At 37.8% G+C, this 23,648-nt stretch overlaps 1 protein-coding gene across 8 annotated transcripts in view; it reads right to left on the bottom strand.

Annotated features, from left to right (window-relative positions):
* LOC140494648 (protein unc-13 homolog A-like) overlaps positions 1-23,648 on the bottom strand; it is a 425,496-nt gene that overhangs the window by 33,529 nt on the left and 368,319 nt on the right. For all 8 annotated transcript variants that reach the window (XM_072594058.1, XM_072594057.1, XM_072594065.1 and 5 more), the window contains 4 exons: positions 21,105-21,257; positions 18,637-18,760; positions 3,298-3,354; positions 2,583-2,663 (listed from right to left, as the gene is read on the bottom strand). In XM_072594058.1, coding sequence (XP_072450159.1) covers positions 2,583-2,663; positions 3,298-3,354; positions 18,637-18,760; positions 21,105-21,257 — 415 coding nt within the window. The remainder of the gene's footprint in view (positions 1-2,582; positions 2,664-3,297; positions 3,355-18,636; positions 18,761-21,104; positions 21,258-23,648) is intronic.

The raw sequence follows: 23,648 nt of genomic DNA, 5'->3' as shown, positions 1-23,648 counted from the left end.
AGATTTAAGACAGATGTCAGAGGCAGGTTCTTTATGCAGAGAATGGTAATGTGGCTGAGTTGACTGCATTAGGGAGATTTAAACAATCCTTAGATAAACACAAATATGATTTTGGGATAGTATTTGGGGACGAGCTGAGAATAGTTCACAGGTCAGCGCAACACCGAGGGCCGAAGGGCCTGTTCTGCGCTGTATTGTTCTATGTTCTATTTGCTTTTTGATCAAAGACAAAAAAGGAAAGGAGGTGGAGTAGCATTGTTAACAAATATGACGACATTGAAATGTTGGTATAATAAATTATAATGTGGAATTAATTTGGGTGGAGATAAGGAACAGTGAGGGAAAGAAACCAGAGAGGAGAGTTGACTACATGCCCCTGAAATACCACCTCACTAAAGGACAAAATATAAATCGAGAAATAATGGAGATGAGCAAGATGGATACTACAATCTTCATGGGGGTTTTTAATCCACCCATTGTCTGGCCAAGGGTAAGATGAAAGACAAATGTGCAAAGTGCATCAGGGATTATTTCTAATCACAAAATTTTGATTCTAATTTTGACAAAATTGCTAAAGCTTTTTGAGGATAAAACAGGCAGAGTTAATAAAGTGGAATCAGTAGTAGTATCTGGATTTCCAGAAGGAACTTTTCAAGAATAACACACTGGAATTAAAAGGTTAAATCAGATTCTCTCTCTACAAATGCTGCCAGGCTTACTGAGTTTCTTCAGAATATTGTTTCTATGTCCAGCATCTGCGGTATTTTGCTTTTATTAGCATGGGGGAAAAGTTCATTTTGCTAACAGGAATCAGAATGCAGGGATAAATGAACCCTTTTCAGGTTAGCAAATATAATAATTAATGGAGTGCCACAGGCAACAGTGCTGGGATCTCAACTATTTACAATCTATATCAATGGTTTGGATGAGAGATCTGAATGTATAGTAGCTAAATTTTCCGATGATACCAAGATAAGAAGCAAAGTTAAGTTGTCAAGGAGGGAAGTAGCAAGTTTTTAAATTGAACCATTTAATTATTTTGAAAATATTACAAGGTGTAGTTTACTTAAAACAATTTATTGCTTCACTGCTAACATTTGGAATGAGTCAGAACACCACTAAATAGTTTTGGAGAACTGAATTATTTCTTATTGTGCTTTGAAAATTAATATTTGCCAGTTGCAAGTGTAGAGGCAGCAGTTTACAAAGTATATAAATCTCATTACACTAAAGCTATCGTGTTGCCTACTTAGTTCATCGAGTGATTCATAAAGGACAAAATCACGATTTGAAATCCATCAATATTCTCTAGGAAGTTTTGCTAAAAGTACAGCAATTGAATGATCACTGATCAGTTATATTTAATCACTCCAATTGGTTGAAGGACTTTATAAAACCTGAATAAAAACTTAATCAGCCACTAGCATCAGCCAAATTTGGACAGTACCAGACAAAAATTTAAGACAGAAGTTCAAATGGCAAATGGCCAATATTACTTTTGATCTTCATTTTTCTACAAGGCTTTCAAACATAATGCAAAATTAAAACAGCTACAAGAATTATATTTATTCAACATAACGACGTAATAAAGAAATGAGATAAACCCAAACTAAAGATGAATGCATATGAAATGGCATTATGCAACTGCATAAATTCTACAGGTGATCAGATTAGCTACAATTAAGGTAGTTTAATTCTTGTATTGATACAACATTGTACCCAATAGCACTGAATAAAAAAAGAAATATGTACCACTGAAATTTGAATATAATCTGACTTGTAATACTAATTTAATATCTATTGCTACATCATTCCATCTTATGATATTTTATTAATTGCCTTATATTCTGATAGACTGTTACTCTAGCTATCCCTTGTGGAAGTTCTGCATTTTAATAATAAGTATTCTTGTTCAACAAATCTGAAACAGAATTTCATGAGTTGAATTTTCATTCAGCCCTATCAGTAGGGCAGGAGGAAGATGGACCGGTAGATCCTCGCCACCTGTCAACATGTGCTTGTCTCCATAAAATTTTGCAAGCTGCTGCTTTGAGGATAGTTTGGGGAAGACATTGGCTCAGGTGGAGAGGGAAGGCATGAAAACTGCTTTTCTGTTTTCACAACCAACATTCTCAGCCTACCACCTGAGGCTGAAACCCAGCTGATGAATGGAAATAGTCTGCTAGAAGCAGACTGTTCAGCCAGCACTTGTGGTAGCCACCCACTGAAAAGTCCATAGACCCCTGTGTAAAGGGGTTCATCCTCCACATTGTGGCCCCTTTTTATTTGAACATTTTGAAGATTCTACAGAGGACACCTCCAACAGCAGCACACAACTGTGACTGCAGTGATGTTGATTCTTCCATGCCAGAGGATCTCATGTTGGCCCTCCAGCATTAGGAGCTCAACACTCAACTTTAATTGGACAGCTGAAGTGCCATCTCGACACAAATTGGCCATCATCTTGAAAACTGCTATCCAGCACTGACATGCTATGACATCAGGCTCTTGATGCTGGGGTCCAATATTAATAATTAAAAATCCAGGGCTGACTTTTAGTAAAGAGAAATGCCAGTTGTTACCTTAATAGTATCTAGTGCAAGTTCCACTACAGCACATTGCTTGGGGGAAAGACTTTTGGCTTCTTCTCTGACCATGTGATCCTGAAAATACAAAAGACCTTATAAACCAAAGTTAAAACAAAAAACAAATTAAAAACCTATGGCCTTGCTACAACTAACATTAAATTTTCCATATTAACTTTAACCAATTCTTTCTTCTAGTAGAAACATCCTAAGTCCTCTATTGAGTATTGGCCCTTTATTTTCTACAATCCAAGGATATTGTTGAGTTTCAATTTCTTTCGATGCATGTTTACCATTGAACATTCCAACCGCTAAAGGGCTAGGAAGGGAACTTGGGTGAGCAGCAATTTAATTGGTGTAAGGTTAAGAAAACAGGAAGTTATTTCAAGTTACTTATTACAAATATATTGAGCCAGTAGAATATATTATAATACATAGACAAGAAGAACTTAGGAGATGACATGAGGTTGAGAGGAATGAAACCAGAGAGAAGAAAGACATGGTGTCACTTAATTTTCATGCTTAGACATTAGTTCAGACAAAATTTGTACTCTCCTGTAAATTTAAACACCCCACAAAAACTGATGAATAAACTGAATGATATGATAAAATTTATAATGTTCACTGAACTTCAGGAACAGTAGAAAACACTTGATAAATGATTGCATGTCATGAGGACAATGATTTGGATTAATATGCATTACGCTCCTACCTTTAGCTTTGAAAGCTGCCCCAGTTCTTTTGCAGCGTTAAAAATAAGCTGTGTGCCCTTTCAAACAGAAAGAAACAAATAAATGAACACCAAAACTCAAATACAGAATAGTTTAAAAATAACAGTTACAATCTCTCACTGCACAAAACATTTTCAAAATACAGTCACAGACACATTCAACACTGAAATTATTTTCTTACATCGCTGTGACAGACAAGCTTCACCCTTCCCTGAAAAGAGAATATTTATTACTTTCCATACATTGCTTATTAATTGAATGCAGAAAGTTGTTAACAAAAAATTCAGAGAGAGAAATTGACAAATAGAAATGACAAAATCAAGGAAATCTATCTTAAATATCTGAAAGTTATAGAAATGTAAAGTGATTAAATTTAAATTATTCATGTGTAAAACATAGCATGTGATAAGAATGTGTTGTGTAAAAAACAAGATTACAAATTCAAGCTTAAGTTACTGCTTAGGCTAACACTAATACAATCATACAATGCAATACAAGCAGTGTGTTTATGCAAAGTGATGTTCCAGACCTTACAGTTGAAACAATGGTGAAACTGACAGCTTTTATTATTATTATTACAACTGTAAACTGGTAGTGACCTCTGGTGCCTTTCACATGCACAGTTAAATGCAGAATCCTAGAAGTTGCTGCCAGATTTGTACGTTCAACCAGAGTATGCTATAGCTGTCTACAGGTAGAAAGCTTTTGAAATCACATGACATGAACGTTTGCTCTATTTGTCAGCCTTGTTGGCTTCAGAAAGGTTCCAGCTTGTTGAATGAGGTACAACTAAGATTTTCATAAAGTTAAAAATCACATATCACCAGGTTATAGTCTAACCGGTTTATTTAGAAGCACCAGCTTTCGGACGACTGCTCCTTTATCAGGTGGTTGTGCAATATAAGTATCCACCTGATGATGGAGTAACACTCCAAAAGCTAGTGTTTCCAAATTAACTTGTTGGACTATGACCTAGTGTTGTGTGACTTTTAACTTTGTCCACCCCAGTCCAACACCGGCTCCTCCACATCATAAGATTTTGATAGTGTATTCAGTTAATAATTTATGTATTGAGCCACTTTTGCTGGCCCTGGAAAATAAAACTGGTATTTGTTAAATATCAAATTTCGGCTTAATTATAAACATACGCTATTTTAATAAAACAGTTTTTTTTAAAGGTTTCAACTTCTATCATAATCCCAAGTCAATAGCTACTTACCTTTGTTGATAATTCACTTTTGCTAGACAAGAGAGATCCCTTTTGGTTGGTGCCAGAAACAGATTAACATGGAGAAAGGTAAAATCCATCCTGCAGAGATCATGCGAGATCTCTGTAGGCAGCTTTCTTTGACATAAGTGATGAGTGCTATTGCTTCATCACTGATCACAAAATAAACATTTTCTAGGAAATTGTTTAAATTACTTTTTAGGTACCTACTTGCATACACACTGTGCACACAGCAAAGCAAACTTGTTATGATGGTGGAAGATATAGACTATCAAATTTTCATTTCCATCATCTGAGACCACTCATGGACTGAAATAGCATTAAACAGGATGATAGAAGGATCCAAAATAGGCGCAGTGGTCACTGGGCTACAGATTGAGATAAACTTCATGACACCACATGCGCAATCAACTAAACTGTCTGCACTGAGATTACCACTATTATCTAAAAGAAATTGAAAACAAGACACTAAGACAGCGCTAAGAACTTTGCATCTACTGTTTAATTCCCACATATATGATAATTGCACATAGTGGAAGATGAAAGGTGTGCTGTCAGTTAGCCAGCTTAGAAAGACAATGGAGCTAGAATCCAAAATATACAATGATCCGTATTTTCACATCTGCTTTTCAGCAGATGAGTAGAAAGGAGGAAAATTAGATTTGTAGGCAAAAACTGGAAGACACTCTTTCTATTTCTCTCTCTCTGCCAGTCTCTCATCATGTTGGAAAACAGCACCTATGAAAATGCAACTTTGGAAAAGATCCATTCATCGAGATTCAAACTGCATAGCCTTGTGTCTTCCTGTCTGTACCTCTCTCTATAACTTATTACCTGTGTTTGTATATTTACATAATGTTTTGATTATTAGTGGGGCTAATAGATATAAAATTCTTCTTTCCTTCACTCCAGAAAATTTTGGTAATTGCCTCCTTCATTGCTAGCAATTTTATTTTTAAGTATGACAGCTGCATGCTAAACAAAATTATTAGAATCCTTGTTGCAATAATCCCAAAGGCAGTTGTAACTGGGGGGAGAGCTGATCTCCTCTACCTGTTGTGACACTGCTGTGCTTTTAAGAAAGAGGTGTTCTGTGCTGTTTCTCTTTCAAAGGGGTGTTGCCACAGTGGTGCCTGAATGTCTCCTTCAGACAGGCAGTTGGTAAACAATTTTTGAGTGATCTCTGAATTTTAAAAAAATTAGACAAAAGGGTCATGAGTGGTGTAGTCAGGGCTCACACTGCCCCAAAAAGGTTTTCAGTTTTGGTTTCTGATAGAAGAAGGTTTCAGCTGGCTGCTGAAAGCTGTTAGAGTGAAGTCTTAGATGAGAGGCTTCCTCTTAAAAGTCTGAAGGGACAGATTGTTTCTGTTTCTTTCTTCTGCACTGGAGAGATAGCATATGAAAACCATAACTGTTTTGCTGGATTGTATTTTTTTGCCAAAGGATGCGTTTATGGGACGTTGCTTATATTGGAACAGTTGATGATTAGTGGTTAAATAATATATTATCTTGTTAGGTATTTCAAGAGAGTAAAGTTATGCCAATTCTTTTATTTGTATTTTAACTGTGTTGTAAGAATAAAAATGTGTTTTGATCAAAGCCTAGTGGTAGATTAATCAAATTACATATGGAACACAGCACTTTATACTTGGCTTTTAAAAAAATATATACAAGTTAGGGTCTAAGCTATCTCCTTACAATACCTGGGGATAGATCTGGTCTGGTCCATAACACTATTCATAACATTCTGATTTTCAATCTTTTGAATATTACTACCACCCGCAATTGACAAAAAATTTCTACATTTAGCCCACAAGAATGATTAATTGTTGCCCTTGATGAAAACAAACCTCTGCCATAAGTGGATTGTCTGCTTGCCTGCTGCAAGAATCTTCAGACACACTTTAGAAAAGTTATGTTTCTCTTCCAATATGTTATATTATTCTTTGTACTGAAGTAGTTAATCTTTACATATGTTACGAAGGAATGTTTTTGCCTCTTGATATAAATAGAATTTAAATAGCAAGCAGGGTTTTGAATTGCTGATCAGTACATAATTGTAGTTGCAAAACTTCCAGTAATCAGACCAAGCTAAATTTGTTTCTCATTTGGAAACTAGTAATTAGTGGAACATTGAGACAAAAATAAGTGGTTACCTTTTATTTAAGGTAACCACTTGCATCCAGATATATTCTTTCCCCATATTCTAGTATGAAGTATTTTTGGGATCGATTCCCATTAATGTTGTATGTTCAGGGTAGTTATAGGTTTCTTGATGAAATAAAACATTTTGTTTGGTCTGGGAAATATAAAAGCTGAGAGAAAAAATTTCAACAGATAAAATAGCAGACATGGAATGTCACACTGATTGTTACACTTTTGCCAGTTATGTTTAGTAGGCATAAATGTTTTTCTAGGCTAGTGTGACAGATATTTTTAATTTTTTTTTGTTTGATAAACTTTACAGCTGAAAGAATTACAAGGTCACTACTATGTAACAACAAATGCAAGAAAAATATTATTTTGCTTGTTACTTTGTGGTCTTCAAGATAACAAGTAATAATCAGAACATTACACTTTTTTTCACTCTGCTTAAGTGATATATAATGGATAGAACTATAATTTCAGATGTTACAATCATGAACTCTTATTGATACCCAAGACTAAGGTAAGGATTCCAACTAAACATGAACAAGGTTCTGAACATGAATTTAAAGGCATAAGCCTATTCAATGGCATAGAACCGGTCATATCAGGTAGGCTGTTACTTTCCTTGCTAAAGCCCTGACATGTTCTATTTCTGACATTTTGTTCAATTAAATCATTTCTGACATGTCACCAATTGAAGATTGGTCTTACGATTGTAGAATGCATAGCATATAAAACTATACAACCAGTATATCCTTGTCTGCTCTAAGTCTGACAATCAAAAAATTAACCCTACACTGCTCTCAGCTCATAAAGAATTACACATTTACATCTCTGTCTTCCATAGCTTAAAATAGCTTAATTTTCCTATAAAACAAGCAATAATCTCTCTGTTTCAGTCCCTTTGGGCAATGGTTCAAGTTTCAAAATCTTCCAATTTCCAGTAACAATTTACTGAAACAATTTCACAGCATTCCCTACTTCCAGATACATCTTCAAAAAAGTATTAGATTTTTCAAGCATGGGTGAAGATTGGGCATGTTTACCAAGGTGTCAGGAAATCCAGAAGGAGAGAGTTCTGCCAAGTTTAGCTTATTATCACATTTTACCTCTGAGGGAAAATGGGAGAGGTAATTCAGAAGGTGGGATAGATTCTAGGATATTGTGGATATGGATAGGTCAGAAGTTTGGTTTGAGAGAGTGGAGTCACCTACTTTCAGTTCAAGTAGTGCTTTAAAATATTCCTTTTTTATACCCAAATTGGCTATTCCCATCTCTATTTTGTTGCTGGGTTATCTGAGCTTCGGAAAACCTGAACAGTGGTAAATTTAAATCAAGCTTCAACTGTTCTGTGGGACTCAGGGATTTAAATATAGTGAGTGCTGCTGCCTCTGGAAAGTGGGTCACAGTCAGCATGCACCTACACACCAGGTTGAATGCAGATAGTGAGATTTAAAAACTTTAATATCCCAATTCTCTTCTCCCAGTCATGTGGAACTGGGGATGGAGTGTTGTGGACAGGGTTTATTTGTACTCTGCTTTACATTTTAGAGCCTACAAAAGACACTAAACTATCTTTTCTTTTTAAATCTTGCTTTTATCCTTCTCCAAAAATTGCTAATTTTCAGTCCACACCATAAACAATGAAAACATTGAAAGGAAAACCGTGAACTCCTGAGGGTCTCGTTCAACAGTTAAGGGTGCATCCCACCAAAGCCCATTGGTACATCTTGAGTCTTACTGATATTTTCAGAAGCAGTTATTTTCCAGATAGATGACAATTATGCATATGCTTCTCTTGTATTTGTACATTCTTTTTGGGAGCAGCATTTCAAGGTGGCAGTTTCAATCATATTCTCGAGGGCAATAAATTCTGGCTTGCCAGTCTTTCCCATTCCATGACCAAATTAAAACTAAGTTTTTTTTTGTTTCCAAGTTCAATTTCCATCTTCCAAAATTAGACACTCTACATCACTCCAATGATCTCCTAATGCCTAATGAAGGAAGAGATGATGGCCTAGTGGTATTGTTGCTGCAAAATGCTCCTTACTAATATCTAGAAACTAATGGCAAGATTGGGAGAGCTGTCTCACAGACCTATCAAGCAAGAGTCTGATATAGTTATACTACCTTAATCATACTGCCATTTCTGGCCGGGCAATCATTTATTGCCCATCCCTAGTTGTCCTTGAGAAGTGTGGTAAGTTGCCTTTTTGAACCACTGTAGTCATTTGATGTAGACACACCCCTAATTCAGTTAGGAAGCAAGTTACAGGATTTTGACCCAGTAACACTGAAGGAATGGGGATATTTCCACATTATGATGATGGATGGTTTGGAGGGTAAATTGTAGGTATCTGCAAGATGTGCCTGATGCCATTGTCTTTCTAGGTGGTAGTGGTCTTGAGTTTGGAAGGTGTGTCTAAGGTGAATTTCTGTAATGCGTCTTGTAAATGGCACTGAGTGACATGGTGTCAATCAAGCAAGAAACTTTGACTTGGATGGTGTTACACCTCACTGGGGTAGCACGATGGAAATCAAGCCCACTGTACTTCAAGTCATTACAACAGCGAAAGATTTTATAGATATACACACAATTCTCTAACTTGCCTGTCATTTACACCCAGGTTGACAGAAAGCATGGACCAGGATTTAGTATGTAACGTGAAATATTATTTATTACAATAAAATAGATTCCAACTATAGGTAAACAATTATGAACCATTGGTATATAACTTTGCTATTTAAAACGTTAACCCCTTCCATACACACATGGATAGACATGTCTTTGTCATCGATAACAGGTCACTGTTTCACAGACCAGTTATAAAAAGATAATTTCTTTATAATAGTGTCAGCTTCTTAAATGTTGTTGAAGCTACACTCATCTAGGTAAGTGGGGGAGTGTTCCATCCACTCCTGACTTGTGCCTTATAGATGTTGGATAGGTTTTGGAGATTCAGGAAAGGAGTGCTCCCGACAGAATTCCTAGCCTCTGACCTGCGCTTGTACTGACTGTATTTATATGCATAGTCCAGTTCAGTTTCTTGTCAATAGTAACTCCCAGACTTTAATAGTGGGGAATTCTACAATGGTAATGCCATTGAAGGTTAGATTATCTCTCTTTGGAGATGTTCATTCACTGGTATTTATAAGGCATAAATATTACTTGCCACTTGTCAACCCAAATTTGAATATTGTCTAGGTATTACTAAATTTGGGTGTGGACTGTTTCAATATATGAACAGTCATGACTAGTGCTGAACATTGTGTAATCACCAGCAAACACCCATAGTTCTGATCTTACCATGAAGCAGCTGAAGATGGTTAAGCCTAGGAAACTATTTTGAGAAACTCCTGCAGAGAAGTCCTGGAGCAGAGATAACTGACCTCCAACAACTACATTCCATTTCCTTTGTGCCAGATATGGTTCCAAGCAGCAGAGAGCTTTACCCTGAGTCTCATTTATTCTAGTTTTGCCAAAACCAAACTTTTGTCAAAGGCAGTCACTTACACCTCATCTCTGGAATTCAGCCCTTTTGTCGATATTGTGTGTAGGGTGTGTGCGTGCATGTGTGTGGGGTGGGGGGGGAACGCGCATGTGTGCCTGCGCACACACAGGAAATGTGGAGGGTGGGGGGAATTGTAATGTGATTTCCCTGCCCATGTTTAACATGGTGCCATGAGACAACCAGGGCAACTCTCTTCTGATAATATACCGTATTGCTGCCATATCTGCTAATCTGTCTTGCTGGTTTCACAGGGTGTACCAAGGGATAGCTGTAGTGTTGGCCCAGATACACTATGGTTTGACCCTGTAAGTATGACTACGTCAGTGTTGCTGGACATTTCTGGCAAACAACTTGCCCAATTTTAGCACTAGTTCCCAGTAATGAATAAGGAGAACTTTGCAGCATTGACAGGTCTGAGTTTGGTGTTGACTTTTCTGGTTTCCAGGCCAATTAATTTTCTTTTCAGACATTTTCTTTTCATGTAACTGGTTTGCTAAGGCATTTCAGAAAGCAGTTAACTGGTTTGGCTGAGCAGGGTAAGGGCAGATATTTTCCTTTCCTAATGCACATTGGTGCACTAAATGGCTTTTAAGACAAATCAACATTGATTTTACAGTCACCATTAGAACAAAATGGAAATTTAAATTCCACTGTCTCCTTTGATGGGATTCAAATTCAGCTCCCCAGAACATTATGTAGGTCTCTGGATTATTAGTCCATGATAATATTACCATGCCATCACCTCTACTTTAAGAAAAAAAAACTTCCTTTCAAGTGGTTAGAATATTGCAAAGTGCTTCTCTACTAACAGATGACATTTGAATGCAGTCACTGTTGTCAAGCAAATATTACAGCTAATACACAAAAGGGTAGAGTGTCACAAACGTAATTTAGACTGATGATCAAAACGTCTATTCTAGCAATGTTGATTGAACAAATTTTGTCTAACACATGGGATGAACTTGTTGCTCCTCTTAAAATAACACCCTGGAATCTTTGAGGCAGTCAGTCTGGGACTTGCTGTAATGAGGTGGATGAGACACAGGTACTTTTCTGCCTGATTGAGGGATGCAATGTCAGATGGGGAAGAGCCACTGGAAGCATGCCCCTGCTTTTGACCATGATCCCCCCCCAACCCACTTTCACTTAACCCATAATATTTTTGTGGCTCTGCTGAGTGCTGTGCTCCAGCAGTAGTGGTATAATGTTAACTACATCTTTATTCTAAGAATAGCTAGATCATGTGCACAAGTGTTGAATGGTCTGCTTTTATTTCTCTTTCATAATGAGATAATGCTGCCTGAACTGCTGTGCTCTTCCAGCACCACTAATCCAGTATAAGATCACATGGAACTCAGCCGGAGTCTGTAGGGCTTCCAAAAAGATGTCCTCCGTTACCTTCTGAAACTGTTAACATTCACACCATGTGGAGCTCCTGGTGTCCAAGTAGCTGATTGCTCTTAGCAGGCAGAACTTGTGCTGCCAGGGATCTCAACCATGTGGAAGGCTCAACAGTGGCCATCTAATCTGGAGGGTCTGCACCATGGAATTGACAGAGTTTTCCACCAGTTCTCTTGGAAGAAACCCCTATTGACTCATCAGATTCTCAGCCAATGTCATATTTGTACAATCATAGAATTTTATATCACATAGGGAGGTTATTCGGTCAATAATATCTGCACCAGTTTCTGAAAGAGTTACCCAAGTAGTTCCATTCTCCAGACCTTTCTCTGTAGCCCTCTAAAGTCACTACTTTCAAATATATATCCAGCTCTTTTTTTGAAATCTGCTATGGAGTCTGCACCTCCACTTGCCAAGGCAGCACATTCCAAATTCCAAAGTAAAGACTCCTCACTCTCTTGCTGACAATCTTGAAATTGTGACCCCTAGTTACTGACATACCAATTGATGGAAACAGAATATCCTTCTTTACTCTGTCAAAATTGTTCACAATTTTGAGTACCTCAATAAGGCCATCTCTTAATTGTCTCTACTCCAAGGTGAATAAGGCCAATTTCTCTAATCTTTCCATGAATTTAAAATTCCCACTCCTGGTATCATTCTAGTAAATCACTTTTGCACACACTCCAATGTTTTAACATCCTTCCTTAAAAAAGGTGCTCAGATCAAATGGTAGTCTTACCAAGTTTTAAAGAGATGTAGCATCACTTCCTTGTTTTTATACTCTACGCCTTTCTTTATAAACCCAAGGATCCTATAAGCTTCATAACTGTTTCAACATGCTGGGCTACCTTCAGGGAATTATTTACTTGAATCCAGAGGTCCCTTTGCTCCTGTATCATTCAGCCTGTTTGTTCTACCAAAATGCATTAGCTCACATTTCTCTGCATCGTTATTTATCTGCCAGATATCTGCTCATTTGGCCAACTTGTCAAAGCCCCACTGAAGTTGCTCAGTATCATCCTCTCAGTTTATTACTGGAAGGGTGCCACTTTGTACTCCTTCAGTTCTGCTGAAGTGTTAACCTTGACCATGTGATCAGGTCTCCAGATTGACCTTGAACCCATGGTTCTCTTTTTGAAAGATAAGCATGTTAACGCTCAGCTATGATGTGTATTGTTGGTCCCAACTTTAAAGTGCCTTCTGCAAATTAGTTTTAATTTCTTATTGTTTAAAAAAAAGCGAATTCAACGCTTCTCTCCTGAAGAAAGAAGGCCCTCAATAATTTGCATAGTAAATAGAATAAGGCAGGAGTCTCATGATCTTCCAGCATTTAAGTTACCAAGATTTCCAAATACTGTGCTTAGATCCCTTTACAAACTTTCTACGACAAAATTTCCGAATGTGTTTGGTTCTGCTTGTGAACTTATGTATATTATCAGCTTCAAACCTCCAGACAATAGTCAATCAAAATCCACATCATAACAAAACTCCTAAAGCCCAAAATTCCCACAACTGTCCAACATCTTTGCTTGCTACCCACAGTAGAGATAAATTACTGGTAATTCATAGGGACTGGATTTATGGCCTGAATTCTGCTCTAATAACATCAGTGAATCTATTAGTACTCAGTATTAGTAGACAGCAAGTGTGACAGCAATTCTGGCCTACACATGAACAGATAAACTTAGAAATCCAGAAGTTGCTGTGAGAAATATCCCAGTGCTCCAAATGCTGGTGGTGTTACAGTCTTTGTCAATAAGAGTCATCACTGAAATCAGTGATGATGTGATTTTGCAGCATCTGCTAATTAGTAGCGCACAAAAGACAACTGAAAAAGTTAAGGCTGTTATTAAGTTTGAATTTAGAAGTGAGTGAATGTGTGACATTGGAATAAGTCAGTTAATTTTGAATAGCTTAAGTGGCCCTGAAAAATAAACTCTTCCAGCTACAGAGTCTCATTCCTTCATAGGAAAATTAGCTATTTAGATTTAGAAAGAAAATGTTATTTTCTTAAAACTTTTTCTGTCCACTTCTCATCCTTAATTGCATCTGTACCTCTGTCATCTTTATCTTTTATTATGTAATTTAAATTTTATTTACATTTCCTGTTTTATACTTTCTGGCTTGAACTATGCATTTATTGTTAAGGGTACTTCAATTGCCGTTGCCTGCTTACAGATGTGAGGTGCCGGAGGACTGGAAGTTTGCTCATGTTGTCCCCCTGTACAAGAAGAGTAGTAGGGATATTCCGGGTAACTACAGACCAGTGAGCCTGACATCGGTGGTGGGGAAGTTGCTGGAGAGCATACTAAGAGATAGGATCTATTTATATTTGGAAAGGAATGGGCTTATTGGTGAAGGACAACATGGTTTTGTGCGGGGGCGATCGTGCCTTACCAACTTGATAGAGTTCTTCGAGGAAGTGACCAAGTTGATAGATGAAGGAAGGGCTGTTTATGTCATATACATGGACTTTAGTAAGGTGTTTGATAAAGTTCCCCATTGTAGACTAATGGAGAAAGTGAAGTCACATGGTATGCAGGGTGTTCTAGCTAGGTGGATAAAGAACTGGTTGAGCAACATGAGACAGTAATAGTTGAAGGGAGTTTCTCAAAATGGAGTGACCAGTGGTGTTCCACAGGGGTCAGTATTGGGGCCACTGTTGTTGGTAATATACATAAATGATCTAGAAGAGGGCACTGTTGGTATGATCAGCAAGTTTGCAGCTGACACAAAGGTTGGTGGAGTGGCAGAAAGCATTAGGGACTGTCAGAATACAGGAGGATATACATAGAATGGAGAGTTGGGCGGAAAAGTGGCAGATGGCTTTCAGTCCAGAAAAATGTGAGGTAATGCATTTAAGCAAGTCTAATTCTACAGTAAATTATACAATGAATGGAAGAGCCTTGGGAAAAGTTGATGGGCAGAGAGATCTGGGAGTGCAGGTCCATTGTACCCTGAAGGTTGCTGCACAGATGGATAGAGTGGTCAAGAAGGCATATAGTATGCTCGCCTTCATCGGACGGGATATTGAGTATAAGAGCTAGCAAGTCATGTTAAAATTGTACAAGACATTGGTTCGGCCACATTTAGAATACTGTGTACAATTCTAGGTGCCATATTACCAAAGGGATGTGGACGCTTTGGAGAGGTTTACGAGAATGTTGCCTGGTATGGAAGGTTCTAGCTATGAAGAGAGGTTGAGTAGGTTAGGTTTATTTTCACTAGAAAAAAGGAGATTGAGGGAGGACCTGATTGAGGTTTACAAAATCATAAAGAGTATAGACAGGGTGGATAGAGACAAGCTTTTTCCCAGGGTGAAGGATTCAATAACCAGAGGTCATGCTTTCAAAGTGAGAGGTTGAAAGTTTAAGGGGGATACATGTGGTAAGTACTTCACACAGAGGGTGGTGGGCATTTGGAACGCGTTGCCAGCAGAGGTGGTAGAGGCAGGCACAGTAGATTCATTTAAGACGTGTCTGGACAGATGCATGAGTAGGTGGGGAGCAGAGGGATACAGATGCTTAGGAATTGACTGACAGGTTTAGACAGTACATTTGGATCAGGTCAGGTTTGGAGGGCTGAAGGGCCTGTACCTGGGCTGTAAATTTTCTTTGTTCTTTGTTCTATGTCAAAGATTCCACTTAAATGGCGCCATACTTTGAAGTTTACTGGAAACCTCTGGAAAAAGCCTGTAATCAGTTTCCAATGATGTAAGTCAGAGGGTTTTCCTTTGCCACTGACAGCAAAATCCAGGCAAGTGTTACACCCTTCAACCCAATACTGTATAACTATTATTAAACATTAGAGTCTTTTACAAGGATGCTTGCAAATTAATTCCTTCCTCTTAGAGATAAAATGCTGAGAGGAACATATAGTCTGAGTTCCTCTTTCTCCTTATCTGCTATTAACAACTTTTCACAATTAGCCTTTTGTGATGCATGTTTGCACTGCAGTATTAGAGCCAGTGATGCACTCGCTCCTATTCCAGAATTAAGCAGCAGGCTATACCTGTTTTTATCTAGCAGTCTGGATCAGAAATACTGATAATTTTTTAATAAGTTCTTACGAATCCACGTGAATGTTTAGTATCAAACTCTGGTTGATAGAGTGAAATGCAATGCTAACAAAGGTGTGAAAATACTTATCAGAACCCACTCAACCATACGTCATAACCAAACATTAAATCCATTTTTTGCAAGAGGTGCGAATTAATTTGAAGATGTTCTCCTAATGGTTATGGTCTTTATTAGTAGGATGCATTACTGGTTTAAAGATTGTAATATTAAATTTACAAATAATCAGCATTCATTTATTTTCATCGTGGCTAATAAAGCAAAATGTAAGGAACATGTGAATAATTCAAGTGTTAGCAGCTTTTCAGCTCAAGTTATATTAATGATTGCTTTTAATGATTCAAGCTGACTAACTTAATTTGAACAATGTTCAAAAATGTGTCGGTCACATTTCTCAGAAATTAAAGTTGTTGTACAAAACCACGTCATACCCATCATATGAAATTGGTATTTAGTTTATGGGTGCTCTTTCTAAAATGAAATGCATACAGAGTCTGTACCATAACTGGACAGGCCGATGAAATTATGCTTTAAAAAATAAAGTTGGTAAACAATCAAGCATAAGATGTATTCAATTGTATTCTCACCATGTGCATACCCAAATGTATTTTGGGTACACAGTATTTTGGTTTCCCTTTTGATTTTAAAATGAAACTGAAATTTACTGTTCATGGTATGTGCTTAATGCTAGCTTTTAACATTTTTATGATCATATTTTAAGCTTAGTGTGTCTGTGAGCATCTGAGAATAGTTCCTGCTAGGGTCAAGCAGCTTATACATGCTCACTACTTAAGCTTACATATGATAAATGATCATTTGGATGAAGTGTCAGAAAGATACAAGGTCCTATAGAATTGTATTTCACCAGATGAGAGTTGTTAAAAAGAATAAATGGCATGGTAGAAAACATAGTCAGTGATTTTCACAATATCAGCTCAAAATATCAATGCTGATATCTGTAGCAGATAATCTGTAATGTGTTTATTTCTAATATAATTATATTTGTCTAAGGTTTCAACTATTGAAAGTATTTACTATCAACACTCAAAGCAAATTAGAGCACAAATGTTAAAAATTGAGAAAACAATTTTGGAGTCAGGAGTGCAGTGTTCATCATTGTTAGCAAAAGTTATTGTGAACAATGAACAAAACATGACTGCAGAGGCATCTCAGCATGGCATCTCTGAATGGCCATCTCTTGCAGAAAAATAATCAGCCAACAGGTTCAAAACACATATACTGCAGCTGTTAATTAATCTGTGGTAGCAACTCATACACATAATAACACTTCAACAAAGACAAGCAGTTAGCTTATTTACTGGAGCAGTTCCTTGGTATGCACATCCAGCATTGAGCTGTAAACATATAACACACTTCTAACAGACTTTTTAAATCCAAAAGGTGCAAACATTCAACTGACAAAAACAAGGGAAATTTCAGGAATGGGAGCCTAGCAGAAGTAATTATCATTAACCAGAGTCAGCCATGTGCATCAGCTCGTGGCAGCATACACTGACGAGCGCAGCCACACACAACAATTCTGGCTGATTCTACTGAACGCACAGCAGACAGACAGACAGACACAGTGCTGTACTTACAATCATCTGCCATTATCAGAGAGCAGAATAATCAAAGAAAATGATAATCAGACCAGCATATTACTATTCTTGTTTAAACGCAAATTTCAAATCCGTTGATTTTACAACCTTGTTAATGAAAACACCAAAGCCATTTGGTTAATTTTTTTAAAAACACAGACCAAAATTTGAAGGTTCTAATGATTTAAAAACTATAATATGTTGACAATAAAAATCATTAAGCATTTGAAAGATTTTTAAAAGAAGCTCTTGCCCTTTCAGACAAGTATCATTTAATTAAAAAATGGATTTACAAGAAGTTCATATTTTGCATCAGTGCTCAAACTGCACTCTTTGAACAAAATTGCACTTAATGACAAAGGTCTTCATGAATGTTAGCTACTTGGCAGCTAAGCAATTAGTATTAAAATGTTTCCCTCCTTTTGCAAGGATGATAGATTTAATTATTATAAAACAGAAGCAAATCCTTACTACTATTAGAGTATCTAGTGGAAATTAATTTAAATCAGCAACGTTTTCCCCACACTTTTCCTGCACTTGACTGATGGAACTAAGTTGAAGAAAGAAAGACTTTATAAGAGCCAAACTTGAGAGAAATAGTCAGTTGTCGCTCTATTGTGATCATACTTACAGCATTGGTGAATAAAAGGGAATGCTTACAATAATTCAAACAGTATGCACTTTTCAAATGTGTACATTGACCAATGCACCAATTCAGCTCATCCATTAGAAAATATCTGGGCAAGGAACCCAATGGTGACTTATCATTCTGTATACATTTTATTATTAATTTACAGCAACTTCTCATAATAGTATAATCTTCGTATAATAAAAAGTAAACTGAAATATTGTTACCTATTTTACAACAATTGGAGATTATGAATAATATGTAGAATAATTTAAAATTAACATGATCGATCACTTGATTATTCTATGGACATGATACTTCAACCCAATATTTTTCCGACTGTGCTACATTACTTTGCTGAGAGAAAGTGAGGACTGCAGATGCTGGAGAGTCAGAGTCGAGAGTGTGGCGTTGGAAAAGCACAGCAGGTCAAGCAGCATCCAAGAAGGAAGAGAGTCAATACTTTTAGTATAAGCCCCTCATCAGGAATTTGGTTGGGGGGAGGGAGTGCTGAGAGATAAATAATTATTTATTTTTCAGCCCCTGTTCCCCCTCCCCCCCCCCACATTCCTGAAGAAGGGCTTATGCCTGAAACGTTGACTCTCCCCCTCCTCGAATTCTGCCTGACCTGCTGTGCTTTTCCAGCACCACATTTTTCGATTCTAATTTGCTGTGCAGATTCCCTAAACTAGAAATATTAATTTAAATTCACAACCTGCTACTCACCGTTTGATCAGTTAAAGGTGGTAAGACAATAGTTTTCTCCATTGTGTTCATTACAATCTTCCATAATTCTTTTAAGACACGTTTCAACACAGTTTTCTCACAGATCTTTGCGAAGAGTGTCAAACTGGGAGAGGAAGAAAGTTTACACAAATTATTCAGAGTAGTAATTGCTACAATTTGCAATCATTTAGAACCTTCAACTTATTAAAATGTTCCATAACACTTCAAAGAGGCATGTTCTAAGGTGTGTCTTAATGCTGGAAAGAGACACAAAAAAACAGGTTTTTAAGAGAACATTCCAGAGCTAAAGGCTTTTGCCATTTGAAATCATGGCAGCCAATAGTGCAGTAAAGTAAATTAATATTACACAGGAGGCCAGAAATGAAGGAGTGCAGATATCTTGCAGGGTTATGAAGCTGGAGGTGGTTATCGGCAAAGAGGTGAGAATGAAGGAATCTGAACACAGAAACAAGTTTTAAATTTAAGGCAATGCCAGACTCAAAGGTTATGCCAATCAATGAATAAAGAGGTGATATTTGAACAAGGCTCAGTGCTTGTTGGGAAACAGGCAGCAGAGCTTTGGATGAGCTAAAATTTATTGAAGATTAAAAGTAGGCAGCCAACCTAAAGAATAGGTAACACAGTAGATGATGGACTGAAGGTCACATGAAATATTTAGGAGCTAGAAGCAGGTAATCTTGGTAATAGAGGGATATGAAATCAGATTGGCTTTGCATCTATACAGTAGTTCTCTGAAAGAAATGGGGCAGCACAGTGGCTCAGTGGTCAGCATTGCTGCCTCACAGCGCCAGGGATCCAGGTTCAATTCCACCCCAGGTAGCTGTGTGTGGAGTAAACATATTCTCCTTGTGTCTGCGTGGGTTTCCAGTTGCTCTGGTTTCCTCCCACAGTCCAAAAATGTGCAGGTTAGGTGGACTGTTCATGCTAAATTGCCCATAGTGCGCTGGCTAGGTGGATTTGCCATGGGAAATACAGGGATAGAGTAGTGGGGGTAGATATGGGTGGGATGCTGTTCAGAGAGTCAGTGTGGACTCGATGGGCCAAATGATCTGCTTCCACACTGTTGGGATTCTATGAAAGTGTTTTGGCCTTATTCCTACAGAAATAAAAATTTAGTTAAATAACTGCTTTCAGAAACTCAGCACATCTAAAGCATTTTATAGACAGTTAAATTATTTTGAAGTTGTCACTGCTGTAATGTTGCAAATGGGGCAAGTGATTTGCATGCAGTAAGACATAGGTCAGCAATGAGAACATGGTCTTTTTATAAGGTTGACTATAGGATAACGATTGGCTAGAGCATGATGCTGCTTTTTAAAATAGTGCAATGGGGTCTTTATGTCCACCAGAGGGGCCAGATTTGAATTTAGCTCTTCCAAAAGTGCAGTATTCCTTCAGTGCTGTATTGGACTATTAACCTAGATTTTGTACTCAAATCATTTCAGGGGGATTTGAACCCTCAAATCTCTAATTCATAAGAGACAACACTATCCACTGAGCTGAAAACAATGAATGCTGAAGATCACGGCGGATGAGACAGCAAAGTAATGTTTCGAGTCTAGATGACTCTTCATCAGAGCTTGTTGCTATTCACTGAGCTATGGCCGACACTTCATAGATTATGTTCCTGGCGCAGGTACAAGCAGATACTCATGAGATTTAAATATTTCTAAAATCTTTATTTTTCCGATATCACTACATCAAGTCTTATTCATATCGTGGTACTAAAATCTTGCCCTGTACAGTTATAAAATTTTAACTAAAGTCAAGATAAAACCTAGCTTTTTTAAAAAAATCATTTTTTTTTAGATTAGATTAGATTACTTACAGTGTGGAAACAGGCCCTTCGGCCCAACAAGTCCACACCGCCCCGCCGAAGCGTAACCCACCCATACCCCTACATCTACATCTACCCCTTACCTAACACTACGGGCAATTTAGCATGGCCAATTCACCTGACCTGCACATCTTTGGACTGTGGGAGGAAACCCACGCAGACATGGGGAGAACGTGCAAACTCCACACAGTCAGTCGCCTGAGGCAGGAATTGAACCCGGGTCTCTGACGCTGCGAGGCAGCAGTGCTAACCACTGTGCCACCGTGCTGCCCATATTTTATAATAGTAAAGGAGCAATGAGGTTTTCTTCAAGTTTATATTAAACTTGGGTAACTTGTTTTGGTAATTTCAAAACAAAAGGTTAGAAATTATGACATGGTAAGACATTCTTCATCTACAATAACTGAATTAGGGGGTAATTTTGACCTTTGTTAATACTGCAAATTAGCCTGACCCCTGCTATACACCTTTCCTAATTTTCTGTTTCTACTGACTACAAGGTGTCAAAATGGAGTCTTTTGCATATGTAATACAACTCAATCCTGTCAAAGACTCAAGTAATTAGCTCAACAAATCTTCTGAATTAAAGATGTAGAAAACTCTGACTAACTTGCTATCCAGCAGGTCCATGAGTGGTTGAAGAACATTATCAGCATCCTGAGCCACACTGTTACAAGCGCTGGCAGGGACATTTCCTGTGCCTTTCACCTGGCTCAGAATATCTCCCATCTGTTTCACACATTCCTCAATGTGAGGCTGAAAACTGAAAAGTACCAAAAAAAAATCAAGCATAACATTATAAATAAATCATGCTTTAAAACAAGCCAGGATAAATACCAAAAACACAAGATTAGATTCTGGTATCTTTTGTGCTCAATCTTTAATCTTATTTGCAATGGTTAATGTTCAAATAAATCAATGAAAATAAACACAATTTTAATTAAACTCACTAAGTATTTTTATACTAATGAAATTGTTATTAACTCCCTGGACTTATTGCTTATTGGATAACACTTTTAAAATTTTTAAGTTTTTATAAATTTTTATAAAATAAAACTAAAAACAGAAAATTGTGGATGCTGGAAATCTGAACACAAAGTACTGCGGAACTCAATCGGTCTGGCAGCATCTATAGAGAGAGAAACCGAGTTAACGTTTCAAATCCAAAGACCCTTCATCATTATGCTAGTTATAAAAATGATTTCTCAAAGTGTTCATACCAGAATCGTTATCTCTGTTTCAGGTATTGTCTGGTGCTAGTACAATATTTTGTTACACCACCACAGTCATCAGAACAGCAGTCTAACAAACTCAATTATGAGTCATTTGTTGGTACAAATTTTGAATTTAGCTCAGAAGACACATTTTGTCAAAGCTTTTCATTTTGCACTCATCAGAAAATTTGCAAGAAACACCCAAGAGAAGGTGGTTTGACTAGCTGGTAAATGGATTCTGAATGGTAAAGCCATGCAGGATGTGCCAGTTAGATGATGATTGACTGTTAAATGCCGGGTTTTGTTCAAATCAGTCAGGGTGACTCTGATTGATCAAGGCACTGACCTGTGAAATGGATCAGAGAATTGCTGTCACCTGTTTTGTTGAGTTGAAACAGTTGCAACATGCAGGCATGTTCTTTCTGTTGCAAAGAACACAGCCCTGTACATAAACCTATTTTTCTTATCAACCTGTACAGAGATGTTATTACACACCTCTGGAGCAGGTGGGACTTGAACACAGACCGACTGATCCAGGGACAGGGACACTACCACTGCACCACAAGGAGTCCATACCCTGCATATTAATAGTTGTAGTATCTAATACACACAGGTGTGTTCATTGTAAGCTTAACTAATGATCTTAAATTGGTTATTATCATAAACAGATTGGGTAAGGTCCATTTGTAAACAGTAAAAGGTATATAGATCATAGATCATCGTGATGTACAGCACGGAAACAGGCCTTTCGGTCCGACTCGTCCATGCTGACCAGATATCCCAACTTCATCCAGTCCCATCTACCAGCACCAGGCCCATTTCCCTCCAAACCCTTCCTAATCATATACCCATCCAGATGCCTTTTAAATGTTGCAGTTGTACCAGCCTCCATCACTTCCTCTGGCAGCTCATTCCATACGTGCACCACCCTCTGCGTGGAAAAAGTTGCTCCTTAGGTCTCTTTTATACCTTTCTCCTCTCACCTTAAATCTATGCCTTCTAGTCCTAAACTTCCCCACCCTAGGGAAAATACATTGTCTACTTATCCTATCCATGCCCTTCATGATTTTATAAGACACTATAAGGTCACTCCTCCGCCTCTGATGCTCTAGGGAAGACAGCTCCAGTCTATTCAACCTCTTCCTATAGCTCAGATCCTCCAATCCTGGCAACATCTTTGTAAACCTTTTCTGAACTCTTTCAAGTTTCACAACATCCTTCCAAAAGGAAGGACACCAGAATTGTACGCAATATTCCAAAAGTGGCCTAACCAATGTCCTGTACAACTGTAACATGATCCCCCAACTCCTATACTCTATACTCTGACCAATAAAGGAAAGCATACCAAATGCTGCCTTCACTATTCTATCTACTTGCAACTCTACTTTCAAGGAGCTATGAACCTGCACTCCAAGGTCTCTTTGTTCAGCAACGCTCCCCTGGACCTTAGCATTAAGTGTATTAGTCCTGTTAAGATTTGCTTTCCCAAAATGCAGCACCTCCCATTGGTCTGAATTAAACTCCATCTGCCACTTTTCAGCCCATTGGCCCATGGGGTCAAGATCCGTTGTAATCTGAGGTAACCTTCTTCGCTGTTCACTACACCTCCAATTTTGGTGTCATCTGCAAACTTACTAACTGTATCTCCTATGTTCACATCCAAATCCTTTATATAAATGATGAAAAGTAGTGGACCAAGCATCGATCCTTGTGGCACTCTGTTGCTCACAGACCTCCATTCTGAAAAACAACCCTCCATTACCACCCTCTGTCTTCTACCTTTGAGCCAGTTCCTTATCCAAATGCCTAGTTCTCCCTGTATTCGATGAGCTCTAACCTTGCTAACCAGTCTCCCAAGGGGAACTTTGTTGAACGCCTTATTGAAGTCCATATCATTCACATCCACTGCTCTGCCCTCATTAATTCTCTTTGTTACTGCT

The sequence above is a fragment of the Chiloscyllium punctatum genome, chromosome 24 (genome assembly GCF_047496795.1).
Source record: "Chiloscyllium punctatum isolate Juve2018m chromosome 24, sChiPun1.3, whole genome shotgun sequence".
Taxonomy (NCBI): domain Eukaryota; kingdom Metazoa; phylum Chordata; class Chondrichthyes; order Orectolobiformes; family Hemiscylliidae; genus Chiloscyllium; species Chiloscyllium punctatum.
Note: the sequence above shows the minus strand (reverse complement) of the source record. Positions and strands in the feature narration are given on the sequence as shown.